The 22,767-nt window shown below is 39.8% G+C and overlaps 1 protein-coding gene across 6 annotated transcripts in view; it reads left to right on the forward strand.

Annotated features, from left to right (window-relative positions):
* EXOC4 (exocyst complex component 4) overlaps positions 1 to 22,767 on the forward strand; it is a 797,616-nt gene that overhangs the window by 9,165 nt on the left and 765,684 nt on the right. For all 6 annotated transcript variants that reach the window (XM_036905582.2, XM_057504775.1, XM_057504777.1 and 3 more), the window contains exon 2: positions 17,656 to 17,845. In XM_036905582.2, the coding sequence (XP_036761477.2) occupies positions 17,656 to 17,845 (190 nt within the window). The remainder of the gene's footprint in view (positions 1 to 17,655; positions 17,846 to 22,767) is intronic.

The following is a 22,767-nucleotide window of genomic DNA, read 5'->3' on the forward strand; positions in this document are numbered from 1 at the left end:
TTTTTTTGTGATGAGTACTTTTAAGATCTACTCTCTTAACAACTTTCAAATATAATGCAGTGAAGTTAACGATAGTCACTGTGCTGTAGATACATTTCCAGGACCTATTTACCTTCTAACTAAAGTTTGTATCCTTTGACTACCTTCACCTAATTCTTCACCCCTCCTCCCCTGCCTCTGGTAACCGCCAGTGTGTTTGCCCATTTTTCTGTAGTCTGACATCTTCCATTTCATTCGTAGGAATTCTGCATATGAGGGATCCTTCCCTGCATATGAGCCTGAGGAAAGGCTCTTCTCAGCCTCTTCTAGATTGTTCCATGGATTTCCTGCAGTGGGACGAGAGAGGAGTGGCAGTTTGTTGGTCCCCATCTCTCTGTGACTCTTGGCTCCTGCAGCAGCATGTGCTGTAGTTTGGAAAAATTGCAGTGAAATAAATTTGATCACACACAACAAGAGAAGAGGGGTTGCAAGGCAGTATGTACCCAGTTCAGTTTTTGTGAAAAGGCACGCCTGTGCTTGTAAATATGTAGAAGGGCTTGGAGAAGATGGGGCTGACTGTTGGGCGTCTCTTCTAAGTAGTGGGGTATGCTGAAGGGGTTTTTTATTTTTGCAAGTCTATTGTTTGCATTTTTTTTTTTTACAAAGCATACAGTACTGTTTGTCTACTCTGGGGTCTATTTCTTGACTAGTCTGTCCCAGTGTATGTTTATCTTGATAACAATCCCACATGGTCTTGATTACCACTTTTAGAAGCCTTGACTCCAGATCGTGTATACCCTCCATCTATACTCTACTTTTCCAAGATTGTTTTAGCTATTTTAGGTCCTTTGCATTTCCATATTAACTTTAGAATTAACTTGTCAGTTTCCACAATAAAACCTGCTGGGTGGGATTTTGGTTGGGGTTGCATTGAATGTGTAGATTAATATGGGAGAGTTGATATCTGGACAATATTGAGTGTTCTGTAAACAGTGTATCTCTCCATTTAATTCTTTAATTTCAGCAATTTTTTTGTACATTTCAATGTGTAAGTGTTGCATATTGTTGGTCAGATTTATCCCTAAGTATTTTAGGCCACTTCAAGTTATCCCATAGCTCAGTGAATGACGATGTTCATTTTTTTTTCCAGTCTTTTTTCTTGGTGTTTTCTTTTGTATAGTTGCAATTTCTGTGCCTTCAAGTTCGCTAATCTTTCCTCCAAATTCTAACCTGCTGTAAATCCCTTGTAGTAATGTAATTTTTGTCAGATTGTGGTTTTGGTCTCTAAAAGTTTGATTTGGGTCTTTTGTTGAAAAATATTTTTAATGTCTCCATTACATGTTCAGTCTTTGCTATAGCTCTGACTATATGGACTACAGGTGTTATAACTTTTAATGTTCTGTTCACTAATTGCATCCTCTGGGTCATTTTGGGGTTACTTTTGGTTGACTGATGTCCCTCTCCTTCCTTTACATGCCTTGTACTGTTTTGGATGCTGGATAGTGTGAATTTTACCTTGTTGGGCCCTGATATTGGGTGTCTTTGTTTTTCTGTAAATGAGCTTTGTTCTGGGATGTGGTTTAAGTTGCTTGGAAACAGCGTGGTCCTTTTAGGTCTTGTTTTAAATTTTGCTAATTGGAAGCAGAGCAAATTTGGTTTATGGTCAATTTTGTGTCACCAATATGGCAAAATCCTTTTGAGTACTCCGTCCAGTACTCCATGGAGGATGAGGTTTTTCACTCTGGTGGGGTGTGATTTCAGGTAATTGTTCCCGCGAATCCTTACAGGTGGTTCTTTTTCTGACCTTGAGCAGTTTCCTTCCAGGCATATGGTAATGATACTCCGCAGGCCTTAAGGAGGTCCTGCAGATTTCCAGAATGCTCTGCGTAGCTTTCTCTCCTTTTCAGTCATTCTGTCCTGCAGACTCTAACTGCTGTATTAGCCAAGGTGTTGAAAGTTGTTTTGTTAGATGCCGACGGGAGGGTAAAATCTCTCCCTATTATTACATTTTGGCAGGAAGTCCATCAGTGCTTTGTATTTTCAAAAACATCTTTGAGGATTCACTTTGGTGAAATTTTGGGTTGTGTACACCCAGAGAAGAAGAGTAAGGTAATCAGATGTGCTATATAAAGTTATGGCATGAAAGTGAGTGAGGTATCTTGGCACTGATGGTCTTGTTCATTTTGCAGTATTTTATAGGGTGTTTACTTAAACAGTTTAGTACATTCACTTCAGATAGTATGTGTTTGGGAACTTTTTCTTCAGAACTCATAGAAATGCTTTGGGACTATTACACATCTGTTTCTGTATTTATTCATTTGTAAGAATACAGTGTAGTTCTCTTGTCGTTTATTTAATACCCGTGTTAGTATTGTCAATTGTTAGCCTGAAGTCTCACCTAGCTGTTAAGTGGGTTTTCTTTGGGCGACATAGTACTGAGATGCCTTTTGTTGGGCCTTGTTTTGTTTTGCCTTTTGTTTTTGTTTGCATTTGGAAGTTTGAAATCTTGTGCTTGCAGTTTTCATTTTGCAGTGGTGAGCTCTGCAGTTTCTTACATTTCTAACTTTTCAAGCCATGAAATGAGTTTGGGCTTGGTCTTTTTAGTAGCCAGTCTTTTTGTGCTGCGAATTTTGCCTTGAAAAATATGGGAACTCACCAACAGAAAGTCATAAGGGAGAATTCTTGAGTATCATTTGACACGGTAGGAAAATTAAGTATTTTACGGTCCTTAGGAGGACCTTTTCTGACTTTTGCTTATTCCTTTAAAAGTTTTGATAAAGCCCTTGCAAAAAAACAGAGTGACACATCCTTCAAAAGGTGGTTTTCCATTTAAAGGTTGGTGTCTGTCACTGTGCTGAATACTATGGGAGACATTAAACTCAAAATATCACTTGAGACCTTGTTAGAAAGGCAGAATCTCAGTCACCACCCGACCCACCTGACCAGAATCATTTTTGACAATATTCCCAGGTGATTCAAAAGCATGCTAAAGTTTGAGTGGCCCCGAGGACATAATTTAGTTGGGGAAATAAGATACAAGAAACCAATTAGCATTAACTTTTTTTTTAGCTGACATGATGGTATTATAGCTATGTTTGTAAAAAAATTAAAAGATATACTGAGACATATACCAATAAAGATGATGTGTCTAGGATTTGCTTTCACAATAATTGGAGAAGAGGGTTGGAGTCAGTGAAGGTATAGATGAAACAAGATGGGAATGTGTTGATGTGGATAAAATGAAAGTTCCTGTGGCCAGGATTCTCACCTGGCCCTGGTTGGCTAGCTCACGACACACGTGTGGGCAATATGTTGCTACTGACTCTGTATAAAGAGCTCCGCCCAGTGCTCTGGGCCACATGGTGGCATGCTGCAAGGCTGCAGGAGAGCAAAGCAGAGGCTGGAGTGGTGGCAGTGCTAAGGACAGAGGCCCAGAGGCCGAGACCAGCTTGCTGCGTGCAGACTCTGAGCGAATGGGATGTTAATGACTGACTGGCTGCCGTGGAAATAAATTTGGGTATAACCCTTGCACCTCAAGAATGTTTTACTGTCATTTCTTTGGTCACACTGAATCCATAGTGAACTTGTCCAGGGCTGAAACCCATTGGCAAGACAGTTGATAATTGGTGAAGCTGGCTTTATTTGACAAGTCCAATTTATGTACATGTTTGAAAATTTCCATTGGAAGTGTATGTGTGTTTATGTATGAATGCTAGGGAGAGAGAATGGTGTGGGAATTAACAAGGTTCTATAGATTAGTAAACTGCAGAAATGCAGCATAACCTTCATGCCCTGTCCTCCCAGCCTCCACCTACTTGGACACCCTCCCTCCCAGAGGCATCTTGCACATTAACATATCAAAGTCTCCTGGATGTCTGCAGTTAGGAAACCTACTTCAATTTGTGTGATCCATATTTCCAGAATAACCTACTACCACATAACATCTGATAATCTTATAAAACATCATTTCTGAGGAACTCACCAGAAACTGCCTTAGGAGATGGCATACACCTTTAAAAAGACCAAACGCTATATTGTGCTGTAATAACAAAAACATTTCACTGTAGGTGAAAGTAAGATCACTGTGGACAAAGCTTTATGGAGGATGTACACCTTAAAATGGAAGTGGGGAAAGAGGTAGCCTTCGGCCAAGAAAGGGTGAAGGGGAGATTTCTAAGTTGTCTTTGCCAATGCTGAACTGAGTTCTATGCTTCTGTGAAGGTGCTTTTGCTTAAGTTTAGATATAATGGCTTTCTCTGTTGGCTATAAGACTTACAGCTCTTGTTCCCCAGAAGTGTTTTGTATAACCTAGTTAATTGAAATAGTGAAAAACTGCCCATGTTGGGTGTAGTAATTGGCCCCAAGTGCTGTCTGAAGCAAGGCACCAGTGAATTTGCAATTGACTTTAAAGCACAAATTGTTTACTGTCGCTTGATAGTAAATGAATCTCTTTGCAATGAATTAAGGAATATTGTTTTATGCATCAGAAAACTTTTTCAGAGGGCCTTGTCATGAATTGCTATCAATTGGGGAGGCGGATTATCTTGTATTTTGTGGGATCTATTAAGACATAATTAAGAAACACAATCGCAATGTATAATTGAATCTAATAAAGTTTGATTTTGAAGTGTAATATAGATTTGGTTATGCTTTGAGTGAAGCCATATCTTATGTGATTAAATGGTAATAATACATCTTGAACATTTAATGTGTGTGTGTGTGTGTTTTTAACACAAACTGAGAGTTATGATGAAGGTCTCTAATTCAGTGGGAGCATTTGTAGACTACTCATCACACACAAAGTGCACAGCGTTGTATAATAGGCTTTGAAGGCCACTTCTCAACTTGATTAATGTTCATATTCTTAGCAATCTCTTCTCCTCTTTGTTTTGTACTTTCACTCAAAGAACTGTCTTTAGTTTCCTAGCTGACATAATAGGTGTATGTTACTCTCTGGCATTTCTTAGGTTGTCTGTATTGTGTTAAAGGGAAAGGAAATCTGACTCACATTTCGAAATAAGGGCTAATTAGATCTAGTAGTGTAACCTAATGTCTTCTGGTTAAAAGCAGTTTGGGAAACAAAATAAGATTCACGTTTTTTTACAAGAAGCGTGTCAGCCCTAGACTCTTTTTTTATGCTGAGATCAATAACAAAAAGGATGATGTTTTAGAAAGGTCCGTAAGCTAATAGTTAATCTTATTTGGAGTGAGGTTCTAAAACTAGTTAACACTTGAATACTTGTTGAATGTTTAAAACTACTCTGTTTTTGTCTTCTAATGTGCTAGAATATTTGGTAAATAAAAAGACAATCCCTTGTCCAGTCCTTTTTCTCTTTTTAAGGACAATTCTGTTTTTAACTGCATCATGAGAGAGAAGGTGGTGCTGATGGTTCAGGTGCTTGATGAATAATGAGTGCAGAGGCTCAGTGACATCTACTTTGTCTCCTAAGGGGCCCATTTTGAGTACCTCCCAGGATGGGGATCACCGAGGAGATTTGATTCTTACTGTAGATTGTGCTCCGTAGAGCTGTAGCTTCCTGAGAAGTGATTTTTGGGTATGTGGAGTCTTACTTGTAATTAGTTTTTCTGAGTTGCTTGAAGGGATTTCCATTAATTGTTTTGTTAATCTTTATTATTCCTGGAGAAGAGGTCACTGGATGCCAACAAGGAATGCCCTTAGACAGTTAACCATAGTAACTGTTTTCAGAAAGTGTGACTGAATAATAATTATTTTGTAGATGTCACCAAAATTCAGGTGTATGTTAAATATTTCTTAACAGCAGGTTAATTAGTTTAGTTATCTGAAGCTCTATTAGGCAGCTAATTCTTCTTGTGGATTTGCTGAGAATCTGGGTTGCTATGGTTAAGGGGAAGGGCTGAAAACATCAGCCTTGAGATTTTACCCAACCAAAATAATACTGCCTGTGTTTTATAGGGTTTTGTATAAGTCAGCTCAGGTTGCCATAAGAGAGAGCACCACAGACTGGGGGGCTGAAAGAACAGACATTTACTTTCTCACAGTTCTGGAGGCTAGAAGCCAAAGATGAGGATACAGTGGGGGTTGGGTTCTGGTGAGGCCCCTCTTGTCAGCCTGTGGATGGCCGCCTTCTCACTGTGTCCTCACATGGCCCTTCCTCTGTGAGTGTGTGGGGGAGAGAGGGCTCTCTTGTTTCTCCTCTTCCCCTTACAAGAGCATCGGTTCTATCTCATTAAAGACCCACATGTGACCTCCTTAACCCTATTACCTCCCTGATAGGCCCTATCCAAATACAACTACAGTTGGCGTTAGGGCTACAACATATGAGTTTGGAGGTTGTAGTGATATGTGTCACAGTCCATAACAGATGCTACCCTGGAGACTCTTATTATTTTGTTGAAACACCCTAAAATGCTTCCAGAGTGACAGTCTCATACCTACAGGTAATGTTGACGCTCAGGCAAGAGCCTTCGTCAGGCTGTTAATTTTTCACAGTATGTTGTAGACCTTAACTACATGCTTTTCTGCTTATAATGTTCAACAGTTGTCTGTGAACACCCTCTACTCCCAAATACTTGTACTGTAGACTCTTCAAAGAACTGTCTGGTCAGCTCGAATTATCAAATGGCTTGCTGAGAGGAGGAAATTAATGAACCGCAATTCAATTCATTTATTGTATAAATTCCCTACAATCTATCCTTAGATTTAAATGGATCATTGGAAAGCTTCATACTTGGACTATACTCAGTCTTTTAGAATCTCTAGGTCTGAGTTTTAATGTTCTTGTAAGAACTTATAAGAAATGACCACGCAAAATTTTTTACTTTGTTTTTAGAAGGTTGTTGAGGACACTTCACTGTAGTATATATTGGTCTTCCTTGTTTTAGGTGAAAGACTTTTTTCTGGAAGTTGGACTAAAGTTTACTTCCTCAGGGGAATTGGAATCTGTATTTTTGATGAGAATTTTATAACTGGTGATATTTCCTTTTTTGCATTGGCTACAGGAACCTTAGCGTTAGATTTGGGGGCTCATTTCATGTAAATAATGCCCATATGACTTGAAAAGCTGTGTTTTGCATTTATGACATTGTTTTCTCCTGCATCTCTTGAACAGTTCTACTTTCTCATTTTTGTTACCTCTTATTTTTTTATTTTTTATTGATGTATCGTTGATAAACAATCTTTTTATTTTTATTATTTTAGTATCATTAATCTACAATTACATGAGCAACATTATGGTTACTAGACTCCCCCAATCAACAAGTCCCCACCACATACCCCATTACAGTTACTGTCCATCAGTGTAGTAAGATGCTGTAGAATCACTACTTGTCTTCTCTGTGTTGTACAGCCCTCCCCGTGCCTGCACCCTACTTATGCCTGCTAATCGTAATGCCTCTTTGCCCCCCTGAGTTTTAATGTTCTTGTAAGAACTTATAAGAAATGACCATGCAAAATTTATTACTTTGTTTTTAGAAGCTTCTTGAGGACACTTCACGGTAGTGTAAATTGGTCTTCCTTCCCTTCCCACCCATCCTTCCCAGTCCCTTTCCCATTGGTAACTATTCTGTGAGTCTGCTGCTGTTCTAGAAGTTCCTTCAGTTTTTTTCTTTGTTCTTATACTCCACATATGAGTGAAATCATTTGATACTTGTCTTTTCCCACCTGGCTTATTTCACTGAGCATAATACCCTCTAGCTCCATCCCTGTTGTTGCAAATGGTAGGGTTTGTTTTCTTTTTATGGGTGAGTAATATTCCATTGTGTATATGTACCACATCTTCTTTATCCATTCATCTACCGATGGACACTTAGGTTGCTTCCATTTCTTGGCTATTGTGGATAGTGCTGCGATAAACATAGGGGTGCATCTGTCTTTTTCAAACTGGGCTGCTGCATTTTTAGGGTAAATTCCTAGGAGCGGAATTCCTGGGTCAAATGGTATTTCTATTTTGAATTTTTTTGAGGAACCTCCATACTGCTTTCCACAATGGTTGAACTAATTTACATTCCTACCAGCAGTGTAGGAGGGTTCCCGTTTCTCCACATCCTCACCAACATTTGTTGTTGTTTGTCTTTTGGATGGTGGCAATCCTTACTGGTGTGAGATGATATCTCATTGTGGTTTTATTTTGCATTTCTCTGATGACTAGCGATATGGAACATCCTGTCATGTGCCTGTTGGCCACCTGAATTTCTTCTTTAGAGAAGTGCCTGTTCAGATCATCTGCCCATTTTTTAATTGGATTATTTGCTTTTTGTTTGTTGAGGTGCTTGAGCTCTTTATATATTTTGGATGTCAACCCTTTATCGGATCTGTCATTTATGAATATATTCTCCCATACTGTAGGATGTTTTTTTGTTCTGTTGATGATGTCCTTTGCTGTACAGAAGCTTTTCAGCTTGATACAGTCCCACTTGTTCATTTTTGCTTTTGTTTCCCTTGCCCGGGGAGATATGTTCATGAAGAAGTTGCTCATGTTTATGTCCAAGAGATTTTTGCCTATGTTTTTTGCTAAGAGTTTTATGGTTTTACATGTAGCTATTCAGTTTTCCCAACACCCGTTGTTGAAGGGACTGTCTTTTCCCCATTGTATATTCATGGCTCCTTTATCATATATTGATTGACAATATATTTATATCTGGGCTCTCTGTTCCATTGATCTATGGGCCTGTTCTTGTGCCAGTACTAAATTGTTTTGATTACTGTGGCTTTGTAGTAGATCTTGAAGTCAGGGAGTGTAATCCCCCCAGCTTTATTCTTCTTTATTCCTTCTCAGGATTGCTTTGGCTATTCGGGGTCTTTTGTGGTTCCATATGAATTTTAGAACTATTTGTTCTAGTTCATTGAAGAATGCTGTTTGTATTTTGATAGGGATTGCATTGAATCTATAAATTGCTGTTGGCAGGATGGCCATTTTAACAATATTAATTCTTCCTATCCATGAGCACAGGATAGATTTCCATTTATTTGTGTCTTCTTTAATTTCTTTTATGATTATCTTACAGTTTTCAGAGTAAAGGGCTTTCACCTCCTTTGTTAGGTTTATTCCAAGGCATTTTATTCTTTTTGATGCAATTGTAAATGGAATTGTTTTCCTGATTTCTCTTCTTGCTAGTTTGTTGTTAGTATATAGGAATGCTACAAATTTCTGTGTATTAATTTTGTATCCTGCAACTTTGCTGAATCCAATTATTAGTTCTGATAGTTTTTTGGTGGAATCTTTAAGGTTTTCTATGTATAATATTGTATTATCTGCAAATAATGACAGTTTTACTTCTTTCTTATGAATTTGGATGCCTTTTATCTCTGTGTTGTCTAATTGTTGTGGCTAGGACCTCCAGTACTATGTTGTGTAAAAGTGGTGAGAGTGGACATCCTTGTCTTGTTCTTGATCTTAAAGAAAGAGCTTTCAGGTTTTCACCATTTGCTATGTTAGCTGTAGGCTTGTCATATATGGCCTTTGTTGAGATATGTACCCTCTATACCCATTTTGTTGAGAGTTTTTAACATGAATGGATGTTGAATTTTGTCATGCTTTTTCAGCATCTATTGAGTTGATCATTTTTGTTAATGTGGCATATAATATTGATTGATTTATAAATACTATACTATCCTTGCATCCCTGGAATTAGTCTTATTTGGTAGAATGGATGATCCTTTTTATGTAGTTTTGAGTTCAGTTTGCTAATATTTTGAGAATTTTTGCATCTGTGTTCATCAGGTATATGGGTCTTTAATTTTTTTTGTAGTGTTTTGTCTGGTTTTGTGTTATCTATATTCTTGTACAGATCTTTTGTTGAAGGTGGGATTGAAAGTAGATATTGATATTCACTTTTCACCACTAAATACTTCTTGAAAGCTATCATTCTTTGCTTGGCAGCTAATCTCAAGTGGCCGCAGCAACACTTTGGAGTAAAGACCCACAGAGCAGGACCCGCTCCGCCTCCCAGCCTCCCCTCTGACCTCACGCCCTGTGCTGTTACCTCTGCTTCTCTAAAGCCACACTGACTTCCTTGCCTTTCTTCGCTGAACAGGCCGAACATGTTCTGCTTCAGGGCCTGTGCTGCTTGTGCTCTGGAGCCAGCTTCCCCACGTAGTGCCCTCCCTCTGCCCCTCCCTCATTTCCTAGGAAGCTCTGTTCACCTGCCATCTCTATCTGAGTTGGCCTGCAGGTGTAAAATAGTTCCCCATCTCCTACCCTGCTTTGTTTTTGCTACCGCCTGGCTTCCAAGCATTCCCTTTCTGTTTTATTGCCTGCTCACCCCACTGAGAATGTAAACTTCAGACTGGAGAGATTGGTTTTGTTCAAGTCTGGTTGGTTTTGTAGCTGCTTATAACTGAGCCTGCTAAGTACTAGGTGTTTAACAACTGTTGGTGAATGGCTAAATGAAGTAAGTAGGGTCAGTGTAACTATTGTTTGTTCTTTCCTAGAGCTCTTTGAGCAGGCCTTAATTTGTGTAACTTAGTTGCAGTGGTTTGTTAAGGCAGGAAACTGCCCTCCATGACCTCCTCAGATCCTGCATTTTGCTATTGCTCATTATTCAGCTTTTTCTCTTTAGCTTTTTCTAAGCACTTAATATACCAGGCATCTTAAAAATATAGAGGGGGTAGGGTGAGGACTTGATAATGTGGGTGACTGTTGAAACCACAATGTTATTCATGTGAAACCTTCATAAGATTGTATATCAATGCTACTTTAAAAAATACAGAGAAAAGGTTTGATCTTCGTTCATAAATAAATATCCTCAGGAACTTTTGAATGGTAGAGGCTTTTGGGGATTTGGGCCAACAATGTTGTGATTCACAGATGATTTATTTTGTTCCTACTGTATTACCCCATCCATAGATTGCACTTTGTATTTTACAGAGCATGTGCTCATGCACTTCTCCAATCCACATAACAACCCGGGGAGGCAGGTAGTTGAATTATTTTGTCTGTTTGGCAAGGAAAAACAGACCCAGAGAAGTGAAGTGACTAGCCTAAGGTGAAAGAGCTTGAAAGTTTGCAAATGCGTAATTTGATAAATTTGATGAGAGTAGTAAGAAACTTCTTGTGTGTTCCTAATGGTAGTAGTCTAGATTTGTGTTCTTCATTTCTGCATCCTCTTATTCTTTGACTGAAGGTTATTGTTCCTCTTGAATGATGGATTACCTTTGGGTAACTAACCTTATTTTCATAAGTATGCTTTTTCTTTTATTTGATCTTTTTGTCTTTTTAAGGGTAATACTGACTTTTATGTTCTCTCTCCTGTCTGCACTCTTACTCTACTAAGTCTAACTTGAAAGCAAAATTGCTCCATGGAAAGAGCCAGTGGTGGTGACTAATTATTTTCTTTTCAAAACTCTTGACCGGCTACACTGAATTATAGAAGCTGGCATAAAAAAGGAAACTGGCAAATTCAGTTTAGATCTGCAGTTATTTAGCCTGGATTTTTATGCTTGTTTACAGGACTTGCTTGGAGCAGATGGCTGTGAATTCACTAGAACCACATCCATGTTACATACATGTTCCTACTAGGTGCTGTTAATAGTAGCTCAACATGTGTGCCATGGTCTTTTTAGGCTATTAGGTAAATGAATTACTTCCTGGGGATTAATTGGTCATGCTTGGAGATGTGATTCATCATGTGAAATGCCAGAGCTGTCTTGGTGGAAAAAAATCTTAGTGATCTGGAAATATCTATGTGTATAGCTTTACTGGAATCTAGTTTACACTTTTATGTTCCTCCATGAACTTGGTAATAGTTGGTAAATCATAATGGTATGAGGCAGGAATGGAAAAAAGTCTAAAGAATGATCAGTAACTTGAATACAGCTTGGAGTGACAACTTCAAATTGTTTCTCCTCCGCTCATGTCTTTTAGCTCATGTGTTTTTAAACCTTCCTGTCCAGATTTAAGACTGTTACTACTAAAAAAAGCTGTTAAATACTCTGCTTACATCTCGAGTGATCCACCTCCCCTCTTTACAAGCTCATGTGTAAGAGGTTGATTAGGTTACAGTCCTGCTGCTCAAGAGCTGAAGGCAGAAAAAGTAGGATTTCATTGTATGTATAGTGGAGTTAGGTATCCTTAGCTTTAATTCCAATTCTGATGTTGCTAGATTTGTACTTGTGTGCAAGTTACTCTACCTCTGTGTATCTCTGATTTCTTATTCCCTGTCTGTATAAAAGGGGTGGTGGTCGTAGTATCTCACCAGACTACTTTGAGAATTGCTCCCTTAGATGTGTGTAAAATAACCCTGTACGTTGCCTAATGTGTAATAGATACTCAGTCATTTATATCCGGTGTCTCTTTCACCTTCCCTTCCAAAAATGTATGACACAGGGATGCATGTAAATCTCAGCATTTGGTGATATTATTTCCCAAGTAGATGATGAATGAGAGCTGGCTTGTCTGCACTTACTGTCAGAAGGATCTTGGATAATTTTTGGACCCAATATTTACAGAAATGCCACTAGTTTTAGGCTAGATTACTAGAAATGTGTCCATATTATGGGATATAAAACCTCTTCCTGTTTGGACTGGTCACACCATATCAGGAGTATTGTGTTCCGTTCTGAGGGCCACAGCTTGAGAGGCAGGATAGGGATGCTTTTAAGAGATAGACTGCCCAGGATTGAAGCGTGACTCTGCTCCTTAACATTTCTGTGCCTCAAACACATGACTCAGTCTTTTCATCTCAAAAAGGGGTAAAAAACACCTATCTCATAGGGTTATTGTCAGGCATAAATAAATTACTAGGTGTAAATCCCTTAGATGAATGCCAGGGATGCAGTAACTTCTCTGTGTGTGTTAGCAGTTCTTGAGGGACTTTCAGAGGGAAAATCACTAGGATGGTGGGCTACGTGGGAGCCATGCTGTGGAAGAAACAGGTGTTTCACCTGAGAAAGAAAGAAGTATTGAAAGTCCTTTACCACCTAAAGACAGATTTTTTGGAAGAGGGGGAATATATGTAACTGAGAAAGGTAGACTAAGGTCAGTGAGTAGAAATTATAAGGAGGCTAATTTTATTTTAATGAAAGTCTTTGAACAAGTGGAGTTGTTCACAGTGGCAGTGACCGGCTCTGTGAGCTAGTGAGCTTCCTGTTCCACAGAGGCCTCGAAGGCTGAGGAGGGTTCCTGACCTGGCTTGTGCCGGGAGCGGGATGACAGGTGTTCTCTTCTACCCTGCTCCCAGTTCAGGCCAAGTGACTGGCCTAACGTGAGAGAATCCCACACTGAAGTTTGCTGGGTTTTGGCAGCGGGAGCGGGAACTTTCTCCCTAGAATTTGTCCACTTTTTTGGTCTATCATTCATTCACTTTGCAAACATTTATTGTGAGACACTGTTTCATGTCTCAGATTGCAGGGAAGAAAATAGGTTGGAAATGAAACTTAGTCTGTTGTTGCTTGACACCAGCAGTGTTTGAAGGAACCCAATGAATTAGGGCTTCTCATTGTTGGAAGGTGGTTCTCCTTGGGAGTGTTGTTTCTGCAGTTCTTGTGAGCAAAGCACTGAGTGCGCTTTGTTTTAGACTCTTGTCAAGAATGTTTATTTGATGTTTGTTTGCATGTTTGGAAGATAGAGATGATCTCTCTCTCCAGAGTAAAGAGACAGCCATATTTACTGTCCAGAAGAAAAGATTCCATTTTCTAAGTTTAATTTCCTCTCTGATAACTCAGTGTGTGCAGGCATCAATATGGGCCCCTCTGCCTACCACCGTGGGACTTGGGAGCAAGGGGAACTGATGCAAATATGCAATGTTCATGCCACTTGCTGTGCTATAAGTAATGATGTCCTTAGCTTCTGACCCAGGCGTTTTGTGTCTTCTTACTTTGTGAGCAGGGTAAAATCTCAGACTCTTCATAATTCTTAACATGAAGGAGGAGTGGAGTGAAGGAGCGGTCAAATCTCATGAGCAGTACCAAGTGATCTAGTGTTTGGAGGTAGTGGAATTTGAACCTTTGTCTTCAAGGGAATCTTTTCATGACATTTGGGAAAACTGCTCCTGTTCTTACTGCATCTTCTACCACTGAAATACTGTAATAGTGGTAACAACGACCAGCGTTGTTTGAGTGCAAAAGATATGCCAGGCTTTGTTTGATGTCATTTAATTCCCACAACCCTATAAGGAAGGTACATTTATTTCCATTTTATAGATGAACAAAATGAGATGCTGTGACCAAGGTCATATGGGTAGTAAATGGTTGATCCAGGATTCTAACTGATGCTGTTTGATTCCAGAGCCCACGACTCCTTAGCAGTTAGTGTAAGCTGAGAACAGATCTGCACTCACCACACAGTAACTCCTTTTGGATTCCTGGACCAAGTTCCAGTGCATTTGTGTGTAGGAAGGGGTCTTCCCATGTACAACACCCAGCAATTCTTGGACACCAGCAGGGTATCTGACAACTCAGCTCAATTCTGACTCTATCTGCCTAGAGACAGCACCAGATTACCCAGGTGTTAGGCTCTGTCCTGTAAGGATGCCCCCCTCCTCCCCCACCCCCCGCCACTGCCCCTCTTCCAGATACCAGATGCAAGCCCCAGGCTGTTACCTGTGCTTCTCACTGACTGGCTACAAGATGGGAGTTCCCATGACCTCCTTCTTAGGTTCCACTAATTTGCTGGAGCAGCTCATAGAACTCAGGAAAACATCTTTAGCAGTTTAATAAAGGATACCATAACGGACACAAGTTAACAGCTAGATAAAGAGATACCTAGGGCAAGGTCCCAAATGTAGGAGCTGTTATCCTCATTGAGCTCAGGGCCTGGCTCCGAGGCTCATACAAGCATTCTGGTTCCCCAGGCATAGAAGCTCTCTCCAACAGAGAAGCAGGATGCCAGAGATAGAGATTATCTGCTCATGGGTTTTTGTGAGGGATTCATTGCGTTGTCATGATTGATTAAACCATTGGCTGATTCAGCCTCCAACCCCCCACCCTTGGGTAGGGTCCCAAAGTCTCATTAACATGACAAGACACCCATTTGAACTTTAAGGCTCAGTAGATCATGTTTAAGGAACTGTAGCTGAAGACCAGATATATCTGGAAAATACATATTTGGTCATCTAAGTGACCAAATATGTATTTCTTACAACTCGTTATATCACACTGGGTTTTCAATCCCTATGCTATCCTTTACCCTTCTTGTGTGAGGTGGGGCAAATTAATTTAGCCTTTTCAAATCTAAGCTGCTTCATCTGTAAGAAGAGGGGAGAGAGGATAATAACAGGACCCACTCCAAAGGGCCGTTATGAGGATTAAACATATATTCTATGAAGTGTGCAGCACAGCTGGTTCCTGGCAGCTAGTAAGCCTCTCTAAATATTAGTGGCTATTATTATTATCCTTGCTGCCTGCCTTTTCTCTAATTAAAAAAACTTAAATGGTTTTTTACTCCGAGTTCTCTATGTAAGTATTTTTGAATAAAGGCAAAATGTCATTCAGGCAAGTTTACATGAAGAGGATGAATTTCAAATGGCGGACAAACCTGGCACAGGCTATTTCCTTATATAAATATTTTCTCTAAAAATGAAAACAGGAGCTAAAACTCCATATAGACCCAATTTACTCTCCCATCTTCATTTTTGTAACCCTTTTGATTTCCTAAATCACTCCTAATGCTGTGGTAATGTGTTACAGTGACAGCTGATGCCCAAGAAGGTGTCCTCTCTGGCTCTGACATTTTCCTTAATGGTAATTCTGCTAGGTAAGGTAAACAATGTGAAATGTCTGGCATGTTTCTTTCTACAAATGGTTGTGGAGAGGAGATCATGCAAAGCATTGTGAAGATGGCAAACTGATTCACTGTAGCTTTGAAAATGCTGTGGCTGTTTTCTGTTACAAGGGGAAGTAACAGAGTTAAATATCTAGGAACTCTTCCCTTTGGGAGAGTTGATAAATTGAAGGCATTTTCTGATTGTGCTTTACTTCAGATTAACAGCCTGGAAGATTTCAGATTTAAAGAGCAAAGTTATGTATCATAGAACGAACAGGAAGACATGCTTAGCTAGCCTAACCCAAATATTGCAAGTAGTTGTGATAGCTCTATCTGTGAAACCAAATTCCCCTTGAGTTCTCTACTGTAATTTACTCTATTAGTCAGACACATGTGTGGTATTTCGACTAGAACGTAACCTTTGAGGTAATTTGTGTAAGATCACCAGTTTACAGAGGAGGACCCAGGATCTGGCATTGGGAAAGGCCAGCCTCCAAGTCTTGGGGTTCCCATTGTGTTGCTTTCCTGAGTGTACCCCACAGCCCTTAGAAGCTTGCACCTTTTCCTTTGTTATGTCTCACCCATCCCCATTTCATGCTAGACTTGGTCTCTTCATATCTATAACACATTTACAAAATTATTTTGGAGGTTAGATTGAAGTCAAGGACTGGCCTGCTGAATCTCCCTCTAAATTGAAAAAGAAGTTTTATATTATATGGGTAATGAATTAAGATCTTTTGTTGTAAATGACAGTTGGGAGAAGACTGTTGTACAGTATTTTGCTTGCAAATACCTAGAAGTGGATATGTGATTGATTCACTGACAGCCCATCTCTGAAAGCAGTTCTAATGATGGACTTATAATTGATTGCATCCATCATTGAGAGCCTAAACTTCCCCCTTCCTAAATTAAAAGATAAATGAAATAAACTATGTGGAATGTAGAAACTGACAAATCTGAGGGAATTTAATGAAACTCTAAATTACTGCAGCCAACAGATAAGAGAAAAAGGTTTCTTTGTTACTGATTACAACACTAAATTAAAAAAAAATTACCCAAGAAAGATAATAGAGGAAACGAAGATCTGTGGCCCATGTATCAAACTAAGTTATTGAAAGATTTTTAATAAGTGTATCTATCTCACTCCCTGATTATTGTTGATTCCTATCAATCTTGTTAGTGCTGTTGGAAGAATAGTAAAAGCAGGGACTGCCTTGTAGTATAGCTTATATTATTGCTGCTGTAACAGATTTTAGAATTAATATGACCTTATTTCCAGGCTGCTGGGGGCTCTGTACCAAATTCAGGTCATTTAAATGAGTTACTTGGAAGGTTGTTCCTCCTCAGTGTATGAGTAATTTTATCAGTACGCTCTCAGCTATATATAAAACATCAACTGAAAGTGACTTAAGGGAGATAATAAAGGTCCATTACTTAATAGGAAGTCCTAATTTAAGCAGCTGTAGGGTTGGCTGCTTTGGTGGCCCGGTGACATAGTAGCAGAAGCTTGGCGTGTCTCTGGGCTTCCCCATCCGTGGTTGTTAGACGGCTGGAGCAGATGAATGTCTTAGCTTTGTCTAATAATATCCAGTGTTGGAAAAGGGACCTGCTTCCTGTTAATCTTCTCATAAGAAAACTGTTCCTAGAAGTTCTTAGGTCTCAATGACCACACTTGTCACTGGTAATGGAAATGGCATTACTGGGAATTACTAGGATTCACCCAAACAATTGAAGCGCTGCTGAGACTCATGCACAGTTCATGTTGCCTGTTGTCTGATTAAAAGTGAAGGGAAAGGCGCCTTGGATAAGCAGTCAGCAGGTCCACATAGATGGGCTATTGGGATTTACTGTGGTGGTGGTGGGTTCATAGTTTCCGGTAGTACTTGTTTCACTTCCTGGTTAGTGAGATGAACGTGCTAGTATATGAGAAACCCATCTTTCTTTTACTTTTTGCTTTTAAGTTTGACTCAGCCGGATATATTCTGTGTTTAACCAGGACTCTGTCTACCAGTGATGATGTCGAAGACAGAGAAAATGAGAAGGGTCGCCTTGAAGAAGCCTATGAGAAGTGTGACCGTGACCTGGATGAGTTGATCGTGCAGCACTACACAGAACTGACGACGGCCATTCGCACTTACCAGAGCATCACAGAGCGCATCACCAACTCCCGCAATAAAATAAAGCAGGTACGCCTCCTTTCCTGTTGTTCAGGGATTGTAGCACCTTCCGTTAGTGTAAGTCCAGATGTTGCGGCTTGGAGAGGTGCCTTGGTAGTGGCTAGTGGCCGTAAGGAGTGATTCGTAGCTGCTTTTCAGGAGTTCTGTAGGTGTGTGGAAAGCTTGGCTGAAGAGGATCACAGGGCCCCCGGCGGCTTCTTCCCTCCCCCGTGTCTTATCCTTGGCTTCTGCCGTTACTTCTCACCACAGTGTGAAACCACACAGGTGATGGCCCCAACTGGAGGAAGAGTGGTGGGAGCTGTTTTAGGGCCTCTTCCTATGTATATGCATTGAACGTGCACATGTACGGTGTGTGTGTGTATCATTGTAGCTGTTCAAAAAATTTATTTCTTGAGATTTTTTTGTGTTTGAGTCTGTTACTTCATTTGAAGTTGGTTGTGATTTCTGTGTAGTCATTGTATATTTTTGGTAATTTTTGAGAAAACCTAACTTATGAATCATCTAAACACTATTGTGAATACTGAAATTCTTGAATATTATTCTTTAGTGACAAGCATGTATTTTTATTTTGTAATTTTCATATTTTGGAGCTTTTGTATTTCATTCTTTTTCTCTTTGCCTTTTTTTCCCTTGTTCTTTTCTTGCCCCCTTCCTCCTCCCTTCCTTCACCTCCCCTTTTCTCACCTCCTTCCTTCTGTGGTAGGTCCTTGAAAATCTCCTGCCATATTTTTAGTGCCTAAAGGATAAAGGGGGTTCATAAGGGCTATTTCTATATTTGGCCACGGGATGAACTGATCAAATGTTATGTGCTGTCATATCATAGCTATGTCCCTCCTGGCTGTGTGTTTTGAGGGCTGCCCTTTGATACCTTTTAGCACCACTTTTTGATAAAGAACAATAATTGCCACTACTTACTAAGCGCTGATTGCTTGCCAGGCTTGAGTATGTCTGTTCCTCACTCAACAGATTTAGGATTTGAACTCTGGTCTCCCTGACTCTAAGGTCCTTGATGCTGGTTTTTCAGACATCATTGAAGCAGTGACCCCCCACCCTAACACCCCCTTTAAATCAAGTAATTTGCCAAGATGCAGAGCCTCATGCTGGTCCCCTCCTCTGTACTCCGTGGCTGCCCCTCAAGCACCTCTGCAGCCAGAGGGCTGCCCCTACGTTTGAAAAGTGCTGCCCTGTGCCACCGGGTTAAGGAATTCCCTGGACCGTTCCTCCCCAGTAATAGCTGTGCTTACAGCACTCTCGCACGTTTTCTTTGCCTTTTAGACCTTACATTATGATTTTATAAGCAGATACATAAATTCCTCTTCTAAGAATCCTGTTGGTACAAGTTTCAGCCTCTGAGAGTACAGTTCCAGAATCCGTGAGCTCTTAACCTTTTTGGAAGCAATGTGTTGACCTCTTTACATTTTAAAATTAACCAAGCATTTTCAAAAGGAATACTATAATTCTTAGCTTTTACAAGTGGTGAGTTCATCTTATGGATTTATCTGTGAAACTAGGAAAAGCTATAGATCAGTTGCTCTAGATTTAAAGTAAGCTGTAGTTCATTTTGACCCTATACTTACTAAGCCTAAGACGGGTCAGACCATGGATGTGTAGAGCTGCTGACCTTCCGGCTTTGCCCCGGGTAATCACAGTAAGGGTGAAGGACCTTTTGGTATTTGTGTTTTCTGATTAGTTTGCCCGACTGAAAGGACTTTGTGCCAGTCTCTGGGGAAGCACTGCAGTGCTTTCTGCCTTGACTCCCTATCACTCTGAGTCGATAGCATCTTTGCCCAAACAAAGAGTGTTGGCTGGTTATTGAAAAAGGGAGTCTCATCTTGATTATTGCACATTTGTTTTAGTAGCCACAGTGTTTTCACCAGCCTCATTTTTCAGTTTGCTGGAGTTTTGAGCAAAAGACAAACCAAAAAGGGAAAACTTTGTGTTTATTATATCAGACTGTTGTCAAGAAAGTAAATGTCACATAATTCTGTGTTATGAATTAGCTTCAGTATTGGGAAGTGAAAGGGATAAAGCTCTTTTCAAAAAAAGCCTTTAATAATTGATAAATGGAAGAAGAAAAATGTTGGGGGAAAAGGAAAGTGAATGTTTTCCTTGTATAATTTGACCATTTTGTACTGAGTCCATTTCTTTTTATCAAGGAAACACTGATGTTTCCTTAATGTGATCTTGTCATTTTTGGGTTTTGATTGCACTTTAGATTCTATACAGAATACAGGTATGTATATTTTAAAAGTAAAAATGGGGATGATTTAATAATCATTGGACTACATTACTTTGGCACCAAGCAAGATGTTGAGACTGTGGAGGTCTGAGTTGAAACTTTCTTTTTGTTCTTCACCAAAAGAATATAATGAAGATTCAGCCAACAAATAATTTGTTGAATGCCGTCTTTGTGCGTGGTTCTTTAGATGCTGGGGCTGTGTCCATGGAAAACACTAGTTCCTGTCCTCATGGAGCTTACATGCTAGTGGAGGAGACAGAAAAACAGATAGATGATATTTAACAACATCAATTTTAGTCTGTATTTTAAATGTTTGTTATGTGTTGAGCATTGCTCTAGAATCTGTGGTATAGAAGTGAATTAAACAAATTCCTCTCCTTGTAGAGGTGACATCCTCGATTATGTTCTGACTTTACTGAGACAGACTATAATAAGTAAAATACAGTATAACAGATGATAAGAAGTGCTGTGCTTAAAAAAAGAGGAGTTGCTGTTTTAAGTAGGTGGTCAGGGAAGGCTTCACTGAAGTTTCACTTGAGTCAATACCTGAAGGAAGTGAGGAAGAGTCAGGAAAGGGACCTCAGGAAGAAGGAATAGCAGGTACAGAAAATTCCTGAAGCAAGAACACGACTGGAATTTTGGGGAAGCAGCAATGAGACGAGTGGAGCTGGGGCACAGTGGGAAGTGGGGGGTGGCCGGAGAGAGATGAGACAGCTGCTGGATGGTGTGGTGGAGTGGGTCACTGTAAGGACTGATTTTTAACTGAGGATGATGGGAAACCATTGAAAGGTGTTGAGTACAAGAATGGCATGATGGGACTAACTACCTAAAAGGTCCACTCTAGCTGCTATGCTTAGAATAGATAGTAGTGGGGACCAAGGCAGATGAAGCTACTCAAACTCATGCTTTGTTGCCTTTTAAAGCTTGAGAACACAGAACTGTTTATATTTCCCATTTTGATACTAGTCTCATATATGGGTTATGTTGTATTGTATGGATAGTACTTCTGTCCTTGACAACAGTAGGAGCCAGCAGGTGAATTTAACTCTCTGCAGATGGTTCAAACTTCTCTACATCAGTCAAGTCCACTTGGAATTTTTTTCTAGATTAAAAAAATAGGTGCAATGAAAATACCATGTATGAGTGATCAGGAAAGGTGGTATAGGTAACAAGCAGAGGACTTGGGCTGTCTTGTTACTGTTGAATATACTGTGAAATTGGTCAAGATGAGATGTTCTTGTTAGAAAACCTCAAGAGTAATAGGTGCTGCCAGTGTCTTTCATGGGGACTGTTGGAGCAGCAGCACCAAAATAAATGAATACGAGTGGTTCCAAGTCGGAGGCTTGGGCTGTATAGGTGATGCTTGTTAGTATTTGACTTTCCGGGTTTCCTCCCTGCTGTACTGGGTGGATGAGATGACATCAGATTTCTTTAAAGATCCTAAGTGTCCATCTTATCATAGGATGAGTATCTGCGTAACCGAGGAGCAGGTAGGCCAAAGGGAAAACAGATACTTCTCTCTGTTGTGACACGTGCACAGACATTTTACATTTTGCCCCAATTTTGGCTGCTCTGCTGGTGCTAGATTAGGCTCTTAACTCATTTTTCTCGCCTGTACTTGGAAATAAACTATACATGATTATTTAAGTGAATTTGTTAGGGCTTCATCATTGAATAATGCAACATCATTTCTTAACACTTAACTAAAATAATTTTGTGGCTTTTATATGAAAGTGTATCTTGAAAGGCAGAATCAGAACAAAGAATAACCTTAATATAAAAAGTCACAGCAGAACAACACAGTTTAGTAGGAAGTTATTTATAGCCCAAATACAAGATGGAAATCTAACTGCTTGTCTGAAAGAGGGAAGAAAGCCTAGAAATGGACGTGTGGAAGAGTGGGTAATAATGAGGTATCGTAATTTAAAATCTAGGCAGTAGTCTGGAGGGCACTAATGCAGTCACAAGAACTGTGAGGCAATCGTCGCGTTAAGCTTAACTGTATCTATATTTGTGTACTGTACCCAGACTCCGCACCTCAAAAGGAAGGTATTGCCCTTGGACAGGGTTGAGTGGAGCCTCTCAAAGAATTTAAGACCTTAGAATGGCAGCTAAGAAAACTCAGGGAAACAAGCACATGGGAAATAAAAGTTTGAGGGTAATCTAAAAATGATCTATAGTTCTTTTAAACAGAACAGCAAGTAGTGTTTCTGAAGTTCGTTCTTTCTAGGCACTTTCTATGGGACTATGGAAAAAAATGGGTTGGACATGTGTGAGGGGAATGCCCATGAAAACACTTATGTTTTCTCCATTTTACATTAAAAATTAATCTGTTTTGTGCTTTTAGATTTAAGAATAATGTTGACTGTCATCGATTTTCACCAACTATCCCTTGCCTGTAGGGAATAGGATATTTCTCATCTGTGGTTTCAGTGAGGTGTTCACACATTTGTTGTGCTTTCTTCCAGAGAATATGTGCGCGCCAAAGCATTCCCTCTCCACCTGTATCTTATCCTTGATCTGAATTCAATATGTTCCTGATTTTATGACTTAGAAGTTATGGCCTTCCACCTCCTGTGCACCTGTACCCATCAGCCTCTTAACAGAAATCTCTGTTCCTCTTCTCACAAATGCTACTACAATGTTAGTCAGAGGTCCCAGTTAGTTTATTTTTTCCCAAGGCAGGGTTGCA

The sequence above is a fragment of the Manis pentadactyla genome, chromosome 7 (genome assembly GCF_030020395.1).
Source record: "Manis pentadactyla isolate mManPen7 chromosome 7, mManPen7.hap1, whole genome shotgun sequence".
NCBI lineage: Eukaryota > Metazoa > Chordata > Mammalia > Pholidota > Manidae > Manis > Manis pentadactyla.